The 20,727-nt window shown below is 44.1% G+C and overlaps 1 protein-coding gene and 1 long non-coding RNA gene across 2 annotated transcripts; both read right to left on the bottom strand.

The window, feature by feature from the left end:
* Positions 1–2,813: 2,813 nt before the first annotated feature.
* On the bottom strand, positions 2,814–8,827 carry LOC309848263. The gene is made up of 2 exons (XR_014302929.1): positions 8,636–8,827; positions 2,814–8,487 (listed from the first exon to the last, which is right to left on the bottom strand). It is a non-coding gene; the product is annotated as an uncharacterized lncRNA (long non-coding RNA).
* A 2,881-nt stretch (positions 8,828–11,708) lies between these two features.
* On the bottom strand, positions 11,709–20,721 carry ZNF268 (zinc finger protein 268). Its single transcript, XM_082699609.1, has 3 exons — positions 20,615–20,721; positions 20,211–20,303; positions 11,709–15,338 (listed from the first exon to the last, which is right to left on the bottom strand). The coding sequence occupies exons 1-3, from the start codon at positions 20,646–20,648 to the stop codon at positions 12,940–12,942; spliced, it is 2,526 nt and encodes an 841-aa protein (XP_082555735.1). The 5' UTR covers positions 20,649–20,721; the 3' UTR covers positions 11,709–12,939.
* Between the last annotated feature and the right edge of the window lie 6 nt (positions 20,722–20,727).

Here is a 20,727-nt window from a genome sequence, read left to right as displayed (position 1 = left end):
AACAGACGGTCAAGCTCTTCTGGAAGGGTTCTCTGACGCCACAGCTCATGTGCATGACCTGATGCAGAGACATGGGCGGAAAGATCAACACTTCAGCGTCGGTGCCAGTGCAAATCTGGAACAAGCCAAGCATCTGGTGAAAGACGCTTCCCGAAGAGGACGGGCTCCCGGGAGGTTGTTGGTCATCATGCTTCGGAAGGACGCTGACCTGCCCGTGACCGGGATACATTGTACAAAGAAAATGGCGTGTAACAAGAATTTGAGTGATTTGAACCTATTTGAAAAGTACAGATGTAAAATGATATGCGCCACATTGTTAAACCCTGGTTGAACATAGGGGATAGAATTACTTTACTGCATTGCTTTTCTTGGGCATTTTAATTTTGTTTTTTTGCCTACCCATGTCTTTACTACATTTTATAAAAATAGGATTCCGGTTTTTTTGTTTGTTTGTTTGTTTGTTTGTTTTAAAGATTTTATTTATTTATTTGACAGAGAGAGATCACAGGTAGGCAGAGAGGCAGGCAGAGAGAGAGGAGGAAGCAGGCTCCCCGGTGAGCAGAGAGCCCGATGCAGGACTCGATTCCAGGACCCTGAGATCATGACCTGAGCCGAAGGCAGAGGCTTAACCCACGGAGCCACCCAGGTGCCCCAAAAAGAGGATTCTGTTTTTAAGTTTCTTTTCAAGGAGTGGAAAGAGAAAGAATGGGGGTGTAGGGAGCAGCCCTTGAACGACCAAGTACAGATGACACTTGACCAACACAGGTTAGAACTGCATGGGGTCCTAGCACTGGGTGGCTCCGTCCCTTCAGCGTCTGCCGTCGCTCAGGTCATGAGCAGGCAGCTGAGGCGACAGCCGCTTCTCCGTTTCCCTCCACCTGACGCTTCTCCTGCTTCTGATCCCTCTCATTCTGTCAAATGAATAAATACAAATCTTAAAAAAAAAAAAAAAAAAGAACTGCAGGTGTTCCTTTATACCTGGACTTAAAAATAACATTTTCTTTTCTCTAGCTTAATTTATTGTAAGAATACAATATAAAGGGGCACCTGGATGGCTCAGTGGGTAGAGCTTCTGCTTTCAGCTCAGGTCATGATCTCAGGGTCCTGGGATCGAGCCCCGCATTGGGCTCCCTGCTCAGCGGCGAACCTGCTTCCTCCTCTCTCTCTGCCTGCCTCTCTGCCTACTTGTGATCTCTCTCTCTCTCTCTGTGAAATAAATAAATAAAATCTTTTTATAAATAAAATAAAAATAAGAATAGAATATAAAATACATGGAACATATATGTTATCAGTGAGCCTTCTAGTCAACAGTTGCCTATCAGTTAAGACTTGGGGGAGTCAAAAGTTCTGTGTGGATTCTGAACTCACGGTGTTGGCATCCCTGACTCCTGCGTGCCCGAGAGTCAGCTGCACAGTGAAGCTGCCGCAGCCCTAATTTGGGTGAACAGGGAAACGAGCCTTACTGCAGCACGCCCTCCCCTTTACGGTGAAATCTTCCTGTCAGTGCAGTCTTGGCTCTTGCTCTAGGACACACTAGATGCTCCATCAAAACATTCCTGATTGCTCTCCAGTGAACTGAAAAGCTCGATGGAATCAGAAGAACCCACGGTGATGAATGTAATTCCCTGGAAGGAAGAGGGGTTCAGGATGAAACTGGGGTTCTTAGGAGGCTGATCTAGTTTGCCTCCCAGGCTTCTGTGGATCAGGGATTTAAAAAATGTATGCAACTAGCGGGGGGAATATAAGAACCATCAGAAACTTTTCCCCCTCAAAGTTTATTTATTTTTAGTAATCTCTATATCCAATGTGGGAATCAAAACCATGACCCCAAGATCAAAAGTCACATGTTCCTCCAACTGAGCTGGTGAGACACCACCACCAGGTTTTTCTAAAAAGTAAATGTAATATGAATGAATCTACCTTGCCAGATTTTGAATGTGTTACAGATAGTGTACAAATTAGACTTCGATGTGGTGTTCAATGACTCATTAGTTGCATTCTACGCTTCAGTGTCCTCGTCTGTAAAATGTGGATGTCAACCTCACAGGACTGCTCTGAAGAGTAAATGTGACAATAAATTCGAGAACGTTTTGTCAGTGCTCTTTAAAAAAAAAAAAATAGTGTACTTAAGTAACGATTAAAATGAAGCACTTTTGGAGTATCAGTGAACTGTGTCAGTCACAGGACTAGCAGGAGCCAGTCTCCCGCGGAACACCCCGGGAAAGAGACCACTGACGGAGAGTCCGGGGGGGGGGGGCACCTGAGGGTCTGGGTGAAGTTCTGTGAAGGACTAAGGGAACATAAACAAGAGGTTGAGCGTGGTTCAGCCACCACTGCCCTCCTGAAAGCAGGCAGGGAACAGGAAAACAGGACCTTCAATTTAAAGCACCTTCCCAGGGGACATTGGAAATGGCTCCTGGTTTTGCTGTGACAGAAACAGTTCAGACTAAGCCCTGCTAAAGGGGTGAAGCCTTTTCTTTCAAAAACTCAGCATGTCCGATGAGTTGCATCTCCAGCTGGGCATCTTCCAATGGGTCAAAGTGCTGCAGTGTCCTCTTCTGGGTCATGGTCCAGCAGCCCCCCAGGGAAACCGTGGCATGCCTCCATGCTTGTGTTCTCTAGCTTCCTGCCTCCCCATGTCAGGGCAATAACTCAGCAGACGGAGAGCCCACACTCTGTGCAGTCTAGATCCTTCTAGTCTAGTTCTAGTCTAGAACCTACTATTAAGGTTCAGGCTGTGTTACAGAGCACTTTATCTTCCAAATAAGGCCAGGACCAGGGTGAGGCAAGTGAAGCATAAACAAATTCCATAATCAAGATAAACAATAATTTAATACAATATTTTAAAAATATATTAACACTGGAGAATACACAATGAACAAATAACAAAATTGTTGAAAAAGACGAGATGGGTATTACTGAGTTTTCCTGTGCCTCAGGCTGAGGTGGCTGGGCAGTCATGCTGTGCTCAATGAGGCCCCTTCACCTGCTACAAACCTTCCTGGCCTCTAGGGGTAGGTCAGGGGGAGCAGGGGTCAGGGACTGGGAGTGCCAGTACTAGTTACATTCCTAATGAGTCTGTCAGGTGGGCATTTTATTGTGTCGACTTCTGTGGTTTCATTGTATCACGAATTGTCTATCCATTCAGCTGTTGGAAATTTTAACTGTTTGCTCGTCATATATTATCAGTAAAAATGTCATGACTATTTTTTAACATATAATGTATTATTTGTTTGGGGGTAAGGTCTGTCACAATTCATGGGACTCACCATAGCACATACCTTTGCCAGTGTCCATCACCCAACCACCACATCCCTCTCACTCCGCTCCACTCCACCAACCCTCAGTTTGTTTCCTGAGATTAAGACTCTCTTACAATTTATCTTCCTCTCTGGTTTCATCTTGTTTCATTTTTCCCTCCCTTCCCCTATGATACTCTGTGTTGTTTCTCTAATTCCTCATATCAGTGAGATCATATAATTGTCTTTCTCTGATTGAATTATTTTGCTTAACATGATACCTGACGGTTCAATGCACATCATTGCAAATGGCAAGATTTTTTTGATGGCTGCATAATATTCCATTGTGTGTTTATCTACAACATCTTCTTTATCCATTCATCTGTTGGTGGACATCTGTGCTCTTTCCATAGTTTGGCTATTGTGGACATTGCTGCTATAAATATTGGGGTGCACATGTCCCTTTGGATCATTACATTTTTATATTTGGGGTATATACTCAGTAGTGCAATCACTAGGTCATAGGGTAGCTCTATTTTCAACTTTCTGAGGAACCACCATACTGTTTCCCAGAATGACTACACCAGCTTGCATTCCCACCAACAGTGTAGGAGGTTCCCCTTTCTCCGCAACCTGGCCAGCATCTGTCATTTCCTGACTTGTTAATTTTAGTTATTCTGACTGATGTGAGGTGGTATATCACTGTAGTTTTGATTTGTATTTCCCTGATGCCAAGTGATGTTGAGCACTTTTTCATGTTTCTGTTGGCCATCTGGATGTCTTCTTTACAGAAACGTGTGTTCATGTCTTCTGCCCGTTTCCTGATGGGACTATTTGTTCTTTGGGTGTTGAGCTTGATAAATTCTTTCTAGATTTTGGATACTAGCCCTTCATCCGATACATCATTTGCAAATATCTTCTCCCATTCTGTCGGTTGTCTTTTGGTTTTGTTGACTGTTTCCTTTGTTGTGCAAAAGCTATTGATCTTGATGATATCCCAATAGTTCATTTTTTGCCCTTGCTTCCCATGTCTTTGGCAATGTTTCTAGGAAGAAGTTTCTGCGGCTCAGGTTGAAGAGGTTGCTGCCTATGTTCTCCTCAAGGATTTGGATGGATTCCTGTTTCACATTTAGGTCTTCCATCCATTTTGAGTCTACTTTTGTATACATGGTGTAAGGAAATGGTTCAGGAAATGGTCCAGGAAATGTTTCATTCTTCTGCATGTGGCTGTCCAATTTTCTCAACCCATTTGTTGAAGAGACAGTCTTTTTCCCAGGAAATGTTTCGTTCTTCTGCATGTGGCTGTCCAATTTTCCCAACACCATTTGTTGAAGAGACTGTCTTTTTCCCATTGGATGTTCTTTCCTGCTTTGTCGAAGAGTAGTTGACCATAGATTTGAGGGTCCATTTCTGGGCTCTCTATTCTGTTCTATTTATTTATGTGTTCTTTTTTGCCAGTACCATGCTGTCTTGATGATGACAGCTTTGTAATAGAGCTTGAAGTCCAGAATTGTGATGCCACCAGCTTTGGGTTAGGGTTAGGTTTGGGGTTAGGTTGTAATTTGCTCCAATATACCTTTTGCTCCCCTCTCTCTCTTCTTGTGGGATCCCAATTGTTCTCATATTATTTCATCTTAAGGTATCACTTACCTCTCAAACTTTCCCCTTGTGGTCCAGTAGTTGTCTCTCTTTTTCTCAGCTTCTTTACAGTCCATCATTTGGTCTTCTGTATCATTAATTCTCTCTCCTGCCTGACTTATCCCAGCAGTGAGAGCCTCCATTTTTTATTGCACCTCATTATTAGCCTTTTTTATTTCAACATGGTTGGATTTTAGTTCTTTTATTTCTCCAGAAAGGGATTCTCTAGTATTTTCTATGCTTTTTTCCAAGCCCAGCTAGTATCTTTAGAATTGTCATTCTGAACTCTAGTTCCAACATCTTACTAATGTCCATATTGATGAGGCCCCCGGCAGTTGGTACTGCTTCTTCTTTCTCTTTTTTTTTTTTAAGATTTTTTCTTTATTTATCTGACAGAGATCACAAGTAGGCAGAGAGGCAGGCAGAGAGAGAGGAGGAAGCAGGCTCCCTGCTGAGCAGAGAGCCCGATGCAGGACTCGATCCCAGGACCCCGGGATCATGACCTGAGCCGAAGGCAGAGGCTTAACCCACTGAGCCACCCAGGTGCCCCTTCTTTCTCTTGACGTGGGCTTTTCCATTATGTCATTTTGTCCAGAGGAGAACAGATGAATAAGAGAACAAAATCCTAAAAGCGTAGCAATGACCCCAGAAAAATATACACTAAACAAATCAGAAGAGACCCAAAACCAGGGGGAAAAGAGAGTATGATCATGTTGGTGAATAGAACAGAGCCACACATTAGATTTTGGGTGTATTTTGGTCTGTTAGAAGAAACTGCCTCCCAAAATTTAAAAAAAAAAAAGAAAACTTTTATATATACATAAATAAGAGCAAATATGATGAAAGGATGGAATATGACTGTAAAGAGTAAAATTTTAAAACTTTTTAAAAGAATTGCTAAGTTGGTTGAAAAAATCAAAAAAATAGTGAATGTGATCAAGCAAGAGACTAGAACAAAGCTGTACAGTAGATTTAGGGTATATTTTGGTCTGTTGGAAGAAATTGTATCCCAAAATTTCAAAGAAAGACATATATATACAAAAAAAAGGTTAAATATAATTGATAGAATATGACTGTTAAAATCAAAATTAGAAAAGATATTTTTAAAGGAATTGATAAGATGTTGATTGAAAAAGAAAAGAAAAAATACCAAAGAAGTAGAAAAAAATAAAGAAAATTTTAAAAATTTAACTTTGAAAAACTAAGTCACGGGTAATCATGGGAAAGAAGCCATAAATTCTGTGTTGCTTTCCCCTAGCTCTGGAGTTCCGCAGTTCTCGTTGATGGGTGAACTGGTCTTGGCGGGATGTTCCTGCTGATCTTCTGGGGGAGGGGCCTGGGGCCGGGATCTCCAGTGTCTCTGCCTGACGCGGGACTGCACCGCCCTTGCCAGGGGCCCGGCTGAGTCATCTGCTCGCGTTCGCGCTGGAGCTTTTGTGCCCGGAGCGCTTTCCGTACCGCTTTGGAGGACGGGAACGAAGATGGCGGCGCCCAGTCTCCCGCCCCGAGCTGAGGGCTCAGGGCCCCGCTCCTCAGTCCCTCCCGGCTCCCTGGTCTCCAGCCGCGCTCCGAGCTCACCCGGGCTGTGACCCAGCGTTTCGGTCTCTGGCGCCCGGCCCGCGTGGGGTCTCCAGCCCAGCGGATTCCTGCAGCTGCTCCTGCACTGCTCCTCCTGGAAGCCCGGAGCTGTGACGTTGGAGTCTCCCACGATCTGCCGTCTGTGGGGTCCCTGCCCGAGCAGCCGTGGCCCGACTGTGCCTCGCATCACGGTTTAAGGTAAGCCCAAGCTGAGGACCGACTCCTCGGCTCCATCCCTGGAGCCGGCTTCCCCGCTGGGACCCGGCAGGCCAGACACCCCCAGTCTTTGGGTGACCCCGTGAGACCTGAGACCACACTGTCCCCGCGAGGGCTCCACACTCCGCGGAGCCCCCGGCGCAGCGTCCCTCGGCGCAGCAGACTTCTCGAAGTCCTGATTCTGTGCGGCGCGGCCGTCGCTTGCTGGAGCGCGCTGAGGGGCCCCCGCGGTCTGTCTGTCCGCACGTTGCCGCGGACTCCCTGCTCCGCACGTCCTGCCTTCCAGAGAGTGGCCGCACTTCTCTTCACGGAATTGCTGCTCTTCCTCTCTTCAATCCCCCCTGGAGTCTGCGGGTGTTCAGGAAGGTCCGAGAACTACCTGGCTGAATTCCCGGGACCAGGTGGAATTGAGACCTGCTCCTCGGCCGTCTTGCCCCCCCTCCGCCATGAATATTCCTGGACATTTTAGAGTGAACACATGCCCTCACCTCTCCTGGGTATACAGCTAGGGGAGGAAAAGCGGAGTTAGAGTCATATGTTTGGTTTTCAAGGCTGCCAACTACCTCCTTGACTCCCTTGGAGCTGGACAGCTTTGTGGGTCGGTGAGGTCTCTCTGCATTCCAATGCCGATCATTTCCAGACTCCCAGAGATGGTTCAGTGCTACCTCTAGTCTCTGGCTCATCTGACCACAGGACCCCAGCCCTCTGAGAAGGCCTGCAGTGCTGTGGTCTCTCAGGTCTCCTGACCCTTCTCCCATCCTTTCTAATAGAAGGATCTGAGTGTTTGTGATGGTTCTCTTATGGGGGGGGCAGGGAAGGGATAGTGTGGTCTCAGTTCTCTATCCTTCCCTCAGCCGGAAGTCCAGAGAGCTTCTAAGGGATTTCCCTCAACTGTTGCCCTGTCCACCTTCTTGCCTTCAGTGTCCACCTTAAAGGAGGACCTTGACATGATTTTTTTTAAAGCTTTCTCTACCAAAGGTTCCATGAAGACCCATGGCAAAGAGTTGGCTGCACACTCCTTCAGAGTGGGGACTTTGGGATTCTTTTTTATTTTTTCTCTCTTTTTTAAAGATTTTATTTATTTGACAGCAAGGGGACTGGAGAGAGCACAAGCACGGGGAACAGCAGGCAGAGAGAAAAGAACCCCCAATTACCAAGGATCCTGATGCGGGGCTCAATCCCAGGACCCTGGGATCACAATCCCAAGCCAAAGGCAGATGCCTAGCCGTCTGAGCCACCCAGGTGTTCCCAAGGGGCTTCAGGATTCTAATGTGTCACCCCAGTCCACAGACAACCATCTGCTCGTCTCACCCCCGGATGCCATGCTGGCCCTCTTCTCTTCCTGCATTTCACTGAGAATGAGAGCCGCAACTCTCCTTTTCTTACATAAAGTGTTCCCTACTCTCTACTGCTATGTTCATTTGGGCTTGGGTTCTCTTTTCTAGGAGGCTGTAGATTATACAGGTTAACCAGAAGCTGAACAACACAACTGATTCCTGAAAACTGGGTACATGTCTAGTACAAGTCCTACTCTATTTGCAATTCTAAATATTTGCCTGAAACTTACTTTAGCTTTCCTATAGGCAACATCTCCAAACAGTGGAACTTTTTTTTCTGCCCTCATCTCCAATTCCTTACTTTCTTTTCACACATTGGCTAGAATGTTCACACACTGTTCAAAAACTCATGAGTACGGTGTCATTTTCTTAATATATAATATAAAGTGTGTACACACACACACACATACCATTAAGTACAACATTTGTCAGTTTTGGGAACATACTCCTTGCAAAGGTAAAGGACTTAATCTCCATTCCTAATTTAATATTTAAAAATAACCTATGGGTACTAAATTCCATCAAATGTGTTACCTACACACATTGAGATAATCATATGGCCATCTTTTAAAATCTGGAAGTGTGGATAATTTTATGGAAACATTTTCTATTATTAAATCCCCAAACATCATAATGTATTTTTTTAATATTTTATTTATTTATTTGAGAGACAGTGAGAGAGAACATGAGCTAGGAGAAGGTCAGAGAGAGAAGCAGACTCCCCGTGGAGCTGGGAGACCGATGCGGGACTCGATCCCGGGACTCCGGGATCATGACCTGAGCCGAAGGCAGTCGTCCAACCAACTGAGCCACCCAGGCGTCCCCATCATAATGTATTTTTATAGGGTCACATTCTACTGCATATAACAGAACCAACTCTCTTCCTACCCAACAAAAGAAAAGGAGGATTAAACAAGACAGCTCATTTCCCCTTACACAGCAGATACTTCAGTGCTGGTGGTGTGCGGCTGGTATACCAGAGAGCCCTGCAGCAGACGCCTTCTGTCTTCCTGAGGCACCAGGCTCTACAGTGGCTGCTCAAGTTCCAAGCACCACGTGTGCTGTGTATTGAAGTGAGGAATGATTACAGGACACTGAGAGGCTTTCCTCAGCTCTCTTCTTGACAACCTTCCCATTAGACACTGTCAGGAATCTCTAACTCAGTACTCAGAATTTAGCAGTAAGATCATACTTTGCTACAAAGACAGTGGAGAAATGTGGCTTTTAGGCTGGGTGCACTGGCATTATGAAAAGTACAGTGATGGGGCAGCTGGGTGGCTCAGTGGGTTAAGCCTCTGCCTTCAGCTCAGGTCACGATCTCAGGGTCCTGGGATTGAGTCCCGTGTCGGGCTCTCTGCTCAGCGGGGAGCCTGCTTCTCCCTCACCCTCTGCCTCCTTCTTTGCCTCCTTGTGATCTCTGTCTGTCAGATAAATAAATAAAATCTTGGGGGAAAAAAAGGTCTGCTACACTTACTATTGTCATTACTTTAAAAAAAAAAGGAAACCACCACGTTATTCACTTGTTTTGCTCTAATAACACTTAGTTTATTTTCTGTGATGTCCATAAATAAGAATTGCAACATTTATCCCCCACATGTCAATTTTTGGGAAAACCTGTAAAACGCTAGTTAATGTTCCATGACTTTTCCTGAGAATTATCAACTATTGCTAGAAGTCTCTGGAATTTCTTTCTGTTCTGCAACTGGGGCAGGCTTAGAAAGACTACGTAGATTTTCAAGCCAGGGATTCAAATCTTTACTTTTCCTTTTTGTTCACTAGTTACGGGTCTATTCATTTTGTTAAATTTCAAACTTTTTCTTTACTTTATCCAAGGCGGGGCTCAAACCCACAACCCTGAGATCAAGAGTTGCACAAAAGACTGAGGCAGCCAGGTGCCCTAAATTTTTTCACTTCAGATTAAGACCTTAATGTTAGCATTAGCCTTTCCCACAATATTTCATTCCTGTCTTCAACATTATGTCACCATTTCTGGCATCTACTGGATAACATGTTGCATGTGGATTTGCCTCACACAATCAGAAACCTTTAAAATCTAACTGACACGGGGTAGTAGTGCACTGAATGTAGACTTCCTCTTAGGTATTTACTCTTTATTATGTGTGAATCTTCCTCAGAACATGTATGACAAAACACATATTCGTGTTTTCCGGATTTGGGGGATATACTTTACAAATACTGGTACTCCTTCTTTATACAACTTTCTCTTCCCTTCTGTGAACCATCCTTCTACAGCCCACATATCTTTAGACCGGATCTTGTATAATGAACTGAATATAAGGACCAGACATTCAGAAATCACTAAATATCTCCTCCGAAGAAGCAATAGTTTCTTTGGGTAAATGGTGGGTTTCCCTCCTGAAGCACAGAGTAGAAAGTGGAGGGTGTTTTCAGATATACTTGCGGTTTGGAACCGTCCTACTCCTCCAAAACAGTCCTAAATGCTATGGCCTCAACTGTTTTCAGGTAAATGCTCTTTCATGTACACAAACTGGTGAGGAAAACGGACTTTGTAAGAAGGCAAGTGGCAGAATGACTTTTTACTACCCTGACTCTCCAGCTATACAAACAGGCATTAATTACCTTGGAGATACCATGCAGGGCCATTCCAGACCACCACAATGAAGCAAATGAAGCAATAAACCGAGTCAAATGATTTTTTTTTGTTGTTACTCAATGCATATGTTATGTTTACACTACACTGTAGTACTGTAGTGTATTGGGACTGCAAAAGCATTATGTCTTTAAAAAAAAAAAAAAGCAACATACACACCTTATTTAGGAATATTGCTAAAACATGGTGAGCTTTCAGCAAATCACAAGCAGTAATGAGAGATCAACATAAGAAGTAATGAAAAGTGAGGAATATTGCCAGAATTACTACCATGTGACACAGGCATGAAGTAATGAATGCTGTTGGAAAACTAACCCACTGGCCCAATGCAGGGTTGCCACAAGCCTTCACTTTGGGGGTTAAAAGCATTCCCTGCGAAGCACAGCCAATGGGGCGTGGCTGCACGCATCTCCATAGCATCACGTACACGTCTGCCTGAGACACAAACCGGGGACTCAAATAAAAAGACTGGTGCACTCAAGTTGTAAAGTGACAATAACTAAAGCTACCATGGGTAGTCCGTATAGAAGGAACTGATTAATAGTTGCAGGAAAATGTTATCAGAAAACAAAAGTTCAGTTTTCTTCCTGGTACTTAAGGAGTCCATCAGAAATCTGGAATGAGGGGCGCCTGGGTGGCTCAGTGGGTTAAGCCTCTGCCTTCGGCTCAGGTCATGATCCCAAGGTCCTGGGATCGAGCCCCGCGTCAGGCTCTCTGCTCAGCGGGGAGCCTGCTTCCTCCTCTCTCTCTGCCTGCCTCCCTGCCTACTTGTGATCTCTGTCTGTCAAATAAATAAATAAAATCTTAAAAAAAAAAAAAGAAATCTGGAATGAATATCTTACTACCTTAATGATCATGCCAACGCCTTCGCAGGACACCACAAGTGATGAGCCCCCCATGACCTCCTACACTCAGAGATTATCTTAAAGAAAATCATGATGTTCTAACTGCTGGGGGCAGAACACGTTCCAGCTACACAAGCACCTGATTTGGCACTATACGCACATATGTAACTAAAGAAGTCATTGCCAGGCCCACTTACAAAGGCTACAAAGTAGTAGGAAAGGCTTGCAGTATTGAAATTGATTTTTAATAAATCACATCATTCTAGTAGCAAGTTGTATTTGTTAAAAACAATGTTGCTATGCAAAGTACAAGTCCCGGGACAATGGCATGTATCTACCTAACTTACCTCTCATCTGTGACATTCATAGGTAAAATGCCAAACTACACAAAACTCACACAGTACCAAGGAAGATAAGATCTAAATATCCCTGTAGGTCTGTCAATGTATTTCTGGTTCTTGTGACTGCATTTATTTACTTGGAAAAATATACATATTCCATTTTGGACATGCCTATCATTTATACTTGAGGTTTTCTCCAACCTTTTCCTAACAATTTGGAACATTTAGAACACAATTTCCCTCACAATAATTTGTAAAGGAAATTGTTTCTAACTTAATCAAAATAACAGTAAGGGGAACCTTTCTATTGAGACTTTTGTTACCACTACATATTATTAATTTTTTAATGAAAGTTTGTCTTTCCTATATCAAGAACTTCCCTAATTGATAGTATAGTTTCTCCAAAGTATGAGCTTCTGATACATAAAGTATGTGTGATTTTGATAATTCTGCCATTCGCTGGTTTCCATTTTTCTCATTAAAATACTGTTTTAAAAAATCCTCCTGTTGAATACAAATTTCAAAGCAGTGTGTTCCATATTTACTTGTTTTACAAAACTTCCTCTTTGCAAATTTATCACAGTAAAAAATTTATCACAGTAAAAAAATAACTTTCCAGTATTCACTTCATTGTTATGGTTCCTCACCTATACTTAAAAGGCATATGACTTGAGGCACCTGGGTGGCTCAATGGGTTAAAGCCTCTGCCTTTGGCTCAGGTCATGATCTTGGGGTCCTGGGATCGAGCCCTACATCAGGTTCTCTGCTCGGCCGGGAGCCTGCTCCCCCGTCTCTCTCTGCCTACTTGTGATCTGTGTCAAATAAATAAATAAAATCTTTAAAAAAAAAAAAAAAAGGTATGACTTGCTGCTGAAAACTTCCACGGGGTTCACCTTCTTAACATCCCTGTGTGCATTTACTGGGGGTCGGGGTGGGGAGGGTATGTATAAAAAGCAGCTTTCTGTGGGCATCCCTGTCCATGCTGTGCATTCACAGGTTTCTACTCAGTATTAGTTTCCTGGTGTACAATGAGATGATCTCACAGAGTTTCTCTTCTATATGAATTTGCTGCTATTTCCTATGAGTTGACTTGTGGAAGAAAATTTCTTACATTTAACTCATCAACACGTTTTCATCTGCATGAGTTCTCTGATGCATAATGAGCTGTGACTTCCAACAAAAGGCTTTTCCACATTCAGTGCATTTACAGGGTTTCTCTCCCGTGTGAGTCCTCTGATGCGCACTGAGGATAGACTTCTGAGAGAAGGTTTTCCCACATTCGTCGCATCCATAGGGCTTCTCCCCTGAATGAGTTCTCTGATGTACAATGAGCTGAGATTTCCTAATGAAAGCCTTCTCACATTCACTGCACTCATAGGGCTTCTCTCTTGTGTGCATTCTCTGATGTACAATGAGCCGTAACTTTCCACTGAAAGACTTCTCACACTGGCTACATTTATAAGGGCTTTCCCCTGCGTGCGTTCGCTCATGGACAATGAGCAGTGACTTCCAAATGAAGGCCTTCCCACATCTGTTACATTCATACGGTTTCTCTCCTGAATGAGTTCGCATGTGTATGATGAGATAGGATTTGCTACTAAAGGCTTTCCCACAGTCACTGCATCCGTAAGGTTTTTCCCCTGCATGAGTTCGCTGATGAGAAATGAGCTGATCTTTCCTGTTGAAGGCTTTTCCACACTCGCTGCATTCATAGGGATTTTCCCCCGTGTGGATTCTCTGATGCACAATGAGCTGTGAATTGAAACTGAAGGATTTCCCGCATTCACTGCACTCATGTGGTTTCTCGCCTGTGTGAGTTCTCATATGGATAATGAGGTATGACTTGCTCCTGAAGGCTTTGCCACACTCACTGCATCCATAGGGTTTCACTCCAGTGTGACTTCTCTGATGCACAATGAGCTGCGACTTCAAGCTGAAGGCTTTCCCACACTGATTACATCCATATGGTTTTACCCCAGTGTGTGCTCCCTGATGTACAATGAGCTGCGACTTGAAAGTGAAGGCTTTTCCACATTCACTACAACCATACGGTTTCTCCCCTGTATGGGTTCTCTGGTGTACAATAAGGTTTGACTTTGTATTAAAGGCTTTGCTACAGTCGCTGCATTCAAAGGGTTTCTCCCCAGTGTGGGTTCTCTGATGTATAATGAGCTGTGACTTCAAACCGAAAGTCTTCCCACAGTCACTGCATTCATAGGGCTTCTCCCCAGCATGGGTTCTCTGGTGTGAAATGAGCTGGTATTTCCGACTGAAAGCTTTCCCACATTCATGGCACTCATACGGACTCTCTCCTGTGTGGATTCTCTGATGTATAACGAGTTGTGAATTGAAACTAAAGGCTTTCCCACAGTCACTGCACTCATGGAGTTTCTCGCCAGTGTGAGTTCTCATATGGATAATGAGGTACGACTTGCTCCTGAAGGCTTTGCCACATTCACTGCATACATAAGGTTTCATTCCTGTGTGACTTCTCTGATGCACAATGAGCTGCGACTTCAAGCTGAAGGCTTTCCCACACTGGACGCACCCATAGGGCTTTACTCCTGTGTGAAGCCCCTGATGTACAATGAGCTGTGACTTGAAAGTGAAGGCTTTTCCACATTCACTACAACCATAGGGCTTCTCCCCTGTATGGGTCCTCTGATGTACCATAAGGTTTGACTTTGTATTAAAAGCTTTCTGACATTCGCTACATTCAAAGGGTTTCTCTCCTGTATGAATTCTCTGATGTATAATGAGCTGTGACTTCAAACCAAAAGTTTTCCCACATTCACTACAACCATAGGGTTTCTGTCCTGAATGAGTTCTCTGGTGTGAAACGAGCTGGTCTTTCCTACTGAATACTTTCCCACACTCGCAGCACTCATAGGGACTCTCTCCTGTGTGGATTCTCTGATGTATAACAAGTTGTGAATTGAAACTGAAGGCTTTCCCACAGTCACTGCACTCATGGAGTTTCTCGCCTGTGTGAGTTCTCTGGTGGACAGTGAGGTAGGACTTGCTGCTGAAGGTCTTCCCACATCCCTCACATTTGTAGGGTTTCTCTTCTACATGAGTTCGCTGATGCACTGCAAGGTAGGACTTACTGCTGAAGGTCTTCCCACAAAAACTGCATTCGAAAGGTTTTCCTCCTGCGTACGTTGGTTGGCACAGGAGTGACTTCTTGTTGACAATTTTTCCAGATTCATTACTTTCACTGTATTTTATTCCAATAACAGTTTGCTCATGTTTAGAAGGGTGGAATGATTCCCTATATGCATGAAACTCATTAGGATCATTCCTTCCAGCATAATTACTACTGAAGTCTGTATTATATTTAAAACTCATTCCACGTGTGACATATTTATGAAGGTTTTGTCCTGAAGAAACATAATTTGTACTAAGAAGGCACAACTTTCCAAATGTAGTACATTCGTAGCCTTTTGCCATACTTTCCAGCTTGCTTTGATTTTCCTGATGCCATTCCATACGATCAATTTCCCCGACTTTTTCTAGCAATGAAAACAGTTGTCTGTTAAAAATAACATGAACCTGGCAGAGAATAAAATTACCTTAAAAATGCCATGTCAAGAGAGTATACTTTTAGTTTCATATATCGGCTCTGAATATAAGTAAAATCTCAAGTGTACATGTGCCAAAACTCCTGGCCAGGGAGAACAAATAAAACGAAAAATGAAGATAGGCACAGAAAACTGACAATGACTCGGGATGGTTTTAAGTTTTAAAATGTCGGTAAAGAAGGTAACGTAGGAAAAAAAAAAAAAAGGAAACGTAGGCACAGGTGAAAATAAGAAAGATATAAACCAGTTGGAAGGCATCTCAGCATTATACTCTTTCAACAAATAATTGTTGAATCCCTATTATGTGCCAAACACTGTGCTGAACTCCGAGGAAACTCAGAAAACACTGTAAACCAGTTTACAGTCCTCTTGGGAATGAAGTTCTACTGCATACCCAAATACATGAAAATAAATGCACAAGAAAAAAATCAGTGTGATGTTTCAGAACACTGGGGACAAGCAGCAGGGAATAAAGTTCCCAGAGAAACCAAAAAAATTGTTTTGTGTAAAGGATCAAAGTGAGAACAGCATCTGTCTTTAATCTAATGACATCAGCATCATTAGGGGACAAAACACAGAGCATTCAGGAGTAAAGCATAACCTCTCCAGAGACACAGGTCTCCAATTTTATGTTACATGCACTCTTTCACTGGAAGCTACTCAAAGAGGTACACCAACAAAACAAACCAAGAAAAAAGATGATACAGAATAAATATGGAAAATAAAATCTAAAAGGAGACTCTGGGATAAAACACTGTAGTACAGCCTGGGTATGAGGTCAACTTGGGTCGCTGAAGCACATCAAGGGACAGCGAAGCAACCTCATCAGGAAGAGACAGAATCATTAATGCGGTTGAACATAGCACAGGGGTTCATGACAAATACATGAATGGTAAGAAGAGAGAAAACTCAGCAGGAAAATAGAACAACTCAAAAGAAAAAAATGATGTGTGAACAAAAATTAGCCATTGCATGTCTGCGTGATTCACCTGTGAATGGGAATGACATAGTCATAAAGATGTAAAAACTGAAGACTGATCTAACAGGAGTCCCCATTCTGGAAGAGCAGCCACAGCGAATGCCACATAGCAGGCACCGGCTCACAGTGCACGGACACCCTGGTTGGGCAAGCTGCACAAGGACTCCCTGCTGTGGCAGTGGCCTGGTAAGCCCTTGGTTCTGCTCTCTGAGCACAGTTCCGTTTTCCGTTGTGTTCTGCGGCTACACTCAAGATAGTTGTTTGGGGCGGGGAGGCGCCTGGGTGGCTCAGTGGGTTAAAGCCTCTGCCTCTGGCTCGGGTCATAATCTCAGGGTCCTGGGATCGAGGCCCGCATCGGGCCTCTGCTCAGTGGGGAGCCTGCTTCCCCCTCCCCTCTCTCTCTGTCTGCCTCTCTGCCTACTTGTGATCTCTGTCTGTCAAATAAATAAATAAATAAATAAATAAAATCTTTAAAAAAAAAAAAAAAGATGGTTTTTGGGAGAATACTATTCTGTCGGTACAAGTGGAGTTTCCAGGGATTACTTTTGAACCACAGCCAGTAATCATCTTCATCTTCAATCATGGTCAAAATTTAGCATAGAAAATTCTGTCTTCCATTCATTGGCTTTGGTATCATTTCCTCATTTCTGGAATTCTCTGAAATTTCCCTTAAGATACCAACCATAATATCATTATCTGCCATTATTGTTGCAAAGAGAATGCTCAACAGAAAACGTGTTAAGGTTTCCTAGGAAATCAAGATGTCAGAGCTGTGGCTAACCAGGGGAAGTAGGAGGGTTATGGTTCCAGCCACAAAAGGGTTACAGGGTAGAGTGTTAGGACAGATTTAGTGTCCATGCGCTCTCAAAGTCTACAGGGATTAGACTATTAGCCAAACACATGAGCAAATCTGATTCCCAGGCAAATATTTATTGCTCTCTGGCTATTTTCTTCTTGATGGAAACATTTCTGAGTTTAGAACCACAGAACAGCCAGTAACACTCCCTCTCAAATTATCGTGATAGTCCAAAGTTCCCATTAAAGTCCAAAGTCTAATGTTCATTTCTCAGGGCGTCTAGGAGAAGGTAACTCCCCCACTTGGCAACTGGTGCTTGACAATTTGGAGACTGTTTACAAAACGAAGAGGGATCAGATTTGAGAGGCAGGAAAACCTGAAATGAGATATTAAGGTCCTCTGATCTGCCATCTCCAAGCCCAACTTGCTGCTATGTTCTGTTCATGCTCTTTCCTATTTGTTGCTTTGGTCAGCATATTACTTGAGGACGTCTAGATCGGATCTACCCATTCTCTCCTGGTCAGCCTCCACATACTTGACATTGTGCCTGAGGACCGAGTCCTGGGTCTTGCTGCTGCTCTACTGCTTCATTCTGGCTTCGGGGTTTTGTCATCAGCAGCATTCTGCTCGCTCCGCGCCCCCATCCCGGTGTTCTAGTCCCCCAGGAAAAAGCCCCTTCATCCCCTTTGGCTCTTTTTTATGGTATCCGCTTCCATATTTCAAAATAACTAGCTTATTCTACTGCACACTGATTCCCCAGTGAGGATTATTCAGAGTAACACTGAGGCGAGCTCATTCTCCTTCACCCCCTCTTCTTCCACACTCCCCAGGACACATGCACTGTCTCTTCTTACACCCCAGTCACTCTACTCAAAGTTATTTCATTGGGGTTAGCTCAGTCTTCAGTTTTTTCCAGTGTTTTCTACGCTACACGCGTCTCTCCCACTCTGGACCTGTCTGGCTGGTTGCACATAAGTAACTTATCTTTAACTGCACATTACCAGATGTTACCTGTGAACGAGGATCCAAGACTTCCACTAATATAGCACAAAAGGGACACAGGAATGGTGGAATCTGTTGGAAGACGTACGGACTAGAAGAAGAGTCTGACTGGAAGCCGCCTGGCCAAAGAGGCGGATGAAGGCCGCCAGCGCCACCTGCAACGATCCTTCCTCCCTTGTCCTGACTGGCAGAAACCGGACTTTTCCTCCAAACCCATCCTTAAGGCCATGTGCTTCACTTGGGGAAACAGAGACCCTTCTCCAATGCTACCTCTACCCCTACCCCAGAAGACGAAGCACCACTTATCTGAGCCGACAGTGCCGGGCCCATTTCCCTTGCCAGAGTCTTCTGCAGACAGGGACCTAGGATAAAAACCTAGCCCACCAAGCACAAGTTTGCTGAGACTTCCTGGAATAGGCTTTACCACCTGATTAGAAAGAGCGAGCCACGTGGGAAAAGCAGTGTTTGTTCTCCTGGCCACTGGTGTACCTGCAGGTGTTGGCTGGAATGGTAACAGCCATCAGTGACCACAAGGGAGTGAACCTAAGAAAATGCTGGGGAACTCAGAATGGCAGGGCAGAGAAGGACCTTTGGTGATTTACCGAATCACTTAGTCAACCCTACAGCTGCCCCACTTCAGGACTTTTTGTGATGTGTTGTAATAAATAACTTCTGTTTCATAGACTGATTTAGGATTAATCAGAAATGCAGCTGAAGCAATCCTAACGATACAAAGACTAACTGGATCCATTATGCCTGTGACAGAGTAACCACGTCAGGGAAACCTATCCTACAGCAATATCAAGATGAACAAAAGGAGGAAGATGTGTACATTTGGTTAATAAATAGAATGATCAAGAAATGGGATATTGGCCTTGTTCTGGGTGGGAGCTGAGACCATGGGGGCCTTAAAAGACTTCTTCTTAGGAAACCAAAATATTAAGAGATTTCAACAACCCTAGTGAAGAAAATTGTGTATAAAGGAGATCTATGCTGATTCTCCAGTGCCAAGAGAAAGAGCTAGAGGCAGAGCAGAAAGAATAAAGAATGAGAAAGGGGAAAAGAAAGCTCGATGTAGCTACTGAGCAACGCGACAAACAATTCCAGCTTCTGGGAATGAGACCAAGGAGCGGCACACGCAGGGAAGACGCCGGGTACCAAAGGCCGGATGAAATAGCGACAGGCTGGGGCGCCTGGGTGGCTCAGTGGGTTAAGCCGCTGCCTTCGGCTCAGGTCATGATCTCAGGGTCCTGGGATCGAGTCCTGCATCGGGCTCTCTGCTCAGCAGGGAGCCTGCTTCCCTCTCTCTCTCTCTCTGCCTGCCTCTCCATCTACTTGTGATTTCTCTCTGTCAAATAAATAAATAAAATCTTTAAAAAAAAAAAAAAAAAAAAAAAAAAAAAAAAGAAATAGCGACAGGCTGCCAATTACCAAAAGAGAAAAAGAGCTCAAATCTTCAGAATGGATGTCTTCCGAGGTTACAATATATGGAAAAGTAGTGACTATGAAAAGTGCCTTTGGACTCAAAGGGGGAACAAGAGAAGCCAGGAAAGCATGGAAAGAACACGCACTTGGTCATGCAGTGTGAGTGGGCTCCATGGGTGTCCCATGAGGGAGGCAGAGGACTCGAGAGAGGGTAACTAATATCCAGGGGGCAGGGGTGCACTTGGAAGGGACAATAATGACTTCTAGTAGATCTGAAGGACAGGGAAGGACACTGGGACTATGGTTGTTGATTGTAAGTGTAAAAGATTTTAAAAATATAATTTAAAATAAAGAAAGTAGAAGGAAGAGAGAAAGTCACAACAGGAGAGACACAGAGAAAAAGCCTGTTCAACTGCATAACAAAATGAGTCTACTCTCCTGGGAAAGTACACAGGAAACGGAGAATGCCACAGAGAAAGAGATGAACTATGAAAGAATGGTTATGAACAAGACAAAAAGTACAAACATAAGGCGAATGTCACGTCAGAATTCACATCAATTCTGGAAAGGAAGAAAAGATCTAAATATCCTCATCGCTCACCTGGATGGCCTGGACGTGGGATCTGGGCTGGCATCATCCACGGTTCTTCTTGTTCCAACTTGAAGATGATGTCAGGTTTGCTGTCTTGATACCCTATGAATGGAAAATCACAAAAAACCTGGACCAAAACTACCTCAAACCCTGTTCACGAAGGGAGAAGAGTCACTCCGTTCATGAAGGGGGTAGAGTTTTGAGGCAGCATGATAAAGCCACCCTCTGTCCCATGGCAAAGCCAAGACCATTTTCAACTAGCACATTCTGATGCCAAAAGGAGACTAAGAAAATCTGGCCTTTAAATATAAATCCCAAATTACTAAGAACATTGCAAAAGCCACCCAGCTTTCAGCAACCAAGAAGGGGAAGCCTGGAGATTAGACACAGTCCTTTGGGGAGGGAGTTCCTACCCAAGGACACCAGGTTGCTGTAGTTCTCCAGCATCACACTCCGGTACAGGTGCTTCTGGGAGGGGTCCAGCAGCCGCCACTCTTCCCAGGTAAAGTCCACAAACACATCCACG

The sequence above is a fragment of the Mustela nivalis genome (assembly GCF_964662115.1).
Source record: "Mustela nivalis genome assembly, chromosome: 14".
NCBI classification, from domain to species: domain Eukaryota; kingdom Metazoa; phylum Chordata; class Mammalia; order Carnivora; family Mustelidae; genus Mustela; species Mustela nivalis.
Note: the sequence above shows the minus strand (reverse complement) of the source record. Positions and strands in the feature narration are given on the sequence as shown.

Coding starts and splice junctions, on each gene's coding strand:
- ZNF268 (XM_082699609.1), bottom strand. CDS start 20,648: ATGCTGGAGAACTACAGCAACCTGGTGTCCTTGG. Junction 20,304..20,614: donor CAGCAACCTGGTGTCCTTGG/GTAGGAACTCCC, acceptor TTCCATTCATAG/GGTATCAAGACAGCAAACCT. Junction 15,339..20,210: donor CCCACGTCCAGGCCATCCAG/GTGAGCGATGAG, acceptor TTTCATTGCTAG/AAAAAGTCGGGGAAATTGAT.